The 1,732-nt window shown below is 54.0% G+C and overlaps 1 protein-coding gene across 1 annotated transcript in view; it reads left to right on the forward strand.

Annotated features, from left to right (window-relative positions):
* The first annotated feature begins 33 nt into the window (after positions 1-33).
* Positions 34-1,732, forward strand: part of Plek2 (pleckstrin 2) — a 66,248-nt gene continuing 64,549 nt past the window's right edge. The window contains exon 1 of the mRNA XM_023702734.1: positions 34-251. Coding sequence (XP_023558502.1) covers positions 210-251 — 42 coding nt within the window. The 5' untranslated portion in view covers positions 34-209. The remainder of the gene's footprint in view (positions 252-1,732) is intronic.

Here is a 1,732-nt window from a genome sequence, read left to right on the forward strand (position 1 = left end):
GTGGGCGTGGGCGTGGGCGGGGTGGGGCTCGGGGGCTCCGAGGCCCCCTTGGAGCGCTTTTGGCGGGATCTTCTCGGCTGGCTTGGTCTGGGCGGACTTCCTGCTCCCGAGGCCCAGCCGTCTGAAATCCGGCCCCGCTCCAGGGAGGCGTCTCCCCGCCGAGTCGCAGCCGTTTCCTGGGCGCGGTGGGCCCGGGCGAGTGTGGGGACATGGAAGACGGCGTGCTCAAAGAGGGCTTCCTCGTGAAGAGGGTGAGCGCGGGACCGGGCGTCGGGGCCGAGCCGGGCGGACTGAGCGCGGGGAGGGGTCGCGGGGCGCCAGGGTCGGCGTCGGATCTAGGCCGGGAAGCTTGGAGGGAAAGGGGGCCCCTCGGGCCTGGCGGGGAGGAGAGCGGCGGGGCCGTGCTGGCGGCGTCGGGGTGGCGGCTCCGGCTGGCAGTGGACGTCTTAGGACAGCAGGATCTCAGTGCTGCAGGTCTACATTCGGTCCCTGGGGCCACACGAAACACAACGAGAAACATTAGTTTGTGGGTAAGGGTAAAGGGGGATAAGAGTAAAGGTTGGTTATCGAGTGTGCTTGGAAAGGAAGAATTAACTTCTAGTGACTGATGGCATAGATCGTATCTCAGAGTAACAAAGTGAGAAGAGAATTTTGAATGTTCCCAACACAAAGAAATGATAAATGGCCCACGGTGGACACGACTCCGATCCTAGCTGCACAGGAGGCTGAAGCAGGATAGCAAGTTCAGGGCCGGTGGGGAAATTTAGGGAGATCCTGGCTCAAAATAGAAGGGCTGGGGCTGTAGCTCAGTGTGAGCATGAGGTGACCCCTTGCAGCTCCATGGAGGAAATGAGGTGACTGGTACTGTAGGACAGTTGCTCAGATCTGATCATGCCGTATTGTGTACATGTGTGGTTTGGGTTGACACACTGTACCCCATACATGTATGTCAATTTAAAAAAATATATGTATTTTGAGTAATATGATTTATTTTTTCAACCTTTTTAGGGTTGTTGGGGGTTAAACCTTTGGCTTTGGATATGCTAAGCATATGCCCTACCTACACTCTTAGCCTAAATAATTTATTAAAATAACATGGGTATGTTCTGGGAGGCTGGAGGGACTCTGTTTCGTAGCACTTAGAGTTTGCTAGCGCTTCTGCAGCCCAGTACTAGTTCAGTTACCTGCGAGTGTGTGTAGAGGAGGCGGCCGAGCACAGAAAGTTTGAGTAACCTGCTTTAGATTATAGCTGTGACTGGTAGAGCTGGGTGGAAGTCTCAGGTTGACTCCAACCCTTTCCTGCCTGTGGAGCATCATGCAGCGTGGGCATTGTTAGTGCTGTGCTGTGGAGGAGAAAACCGAGGGTCTGGAGGATGAAGCAGCCTGCCTAGTGCTAGTATCGAGGACCCCCATGCTGTAGTTGGACCTTCCCCATCTGTCTGTGTGGCTGGGAATAAACATGAGCCCAAACCAAGACAAGATCTGGATCCAAGCAGAGAGTAAAAGAGTAAGAGAACGTGTGATAGAAAGGTCCTTTAAAATTACTTTCAGGGCAGCTTGGTGTGGTGGCACACACCTGTAATCCCAGAACTCGGGAGGCTGAGGCAGGAGGATGGCTTTGAGTTTGAAGACAGCTTGGGCTACATAGTGAGTTCAAGGACAGCCTGAACTGTGTAGCGTGACCCTGTCTCAAAAATGGCACACACGCACACATACACAATATATATATATA

Source organism: Octodon degus, unplaced genomic scaffold (genome assembly GCF_000260255.1).
Source record: "Octodon degus isolate 3935 unplaced genomic scaffold, OctDeg1.0 scaffold00007, whole genome shotgun sequence".
Lineage (NCBI taxonomy): Eukaryota > Metazoa > Chordata > Mammalia > Rodentia > Octodontidae > Octodon > Octodon degus.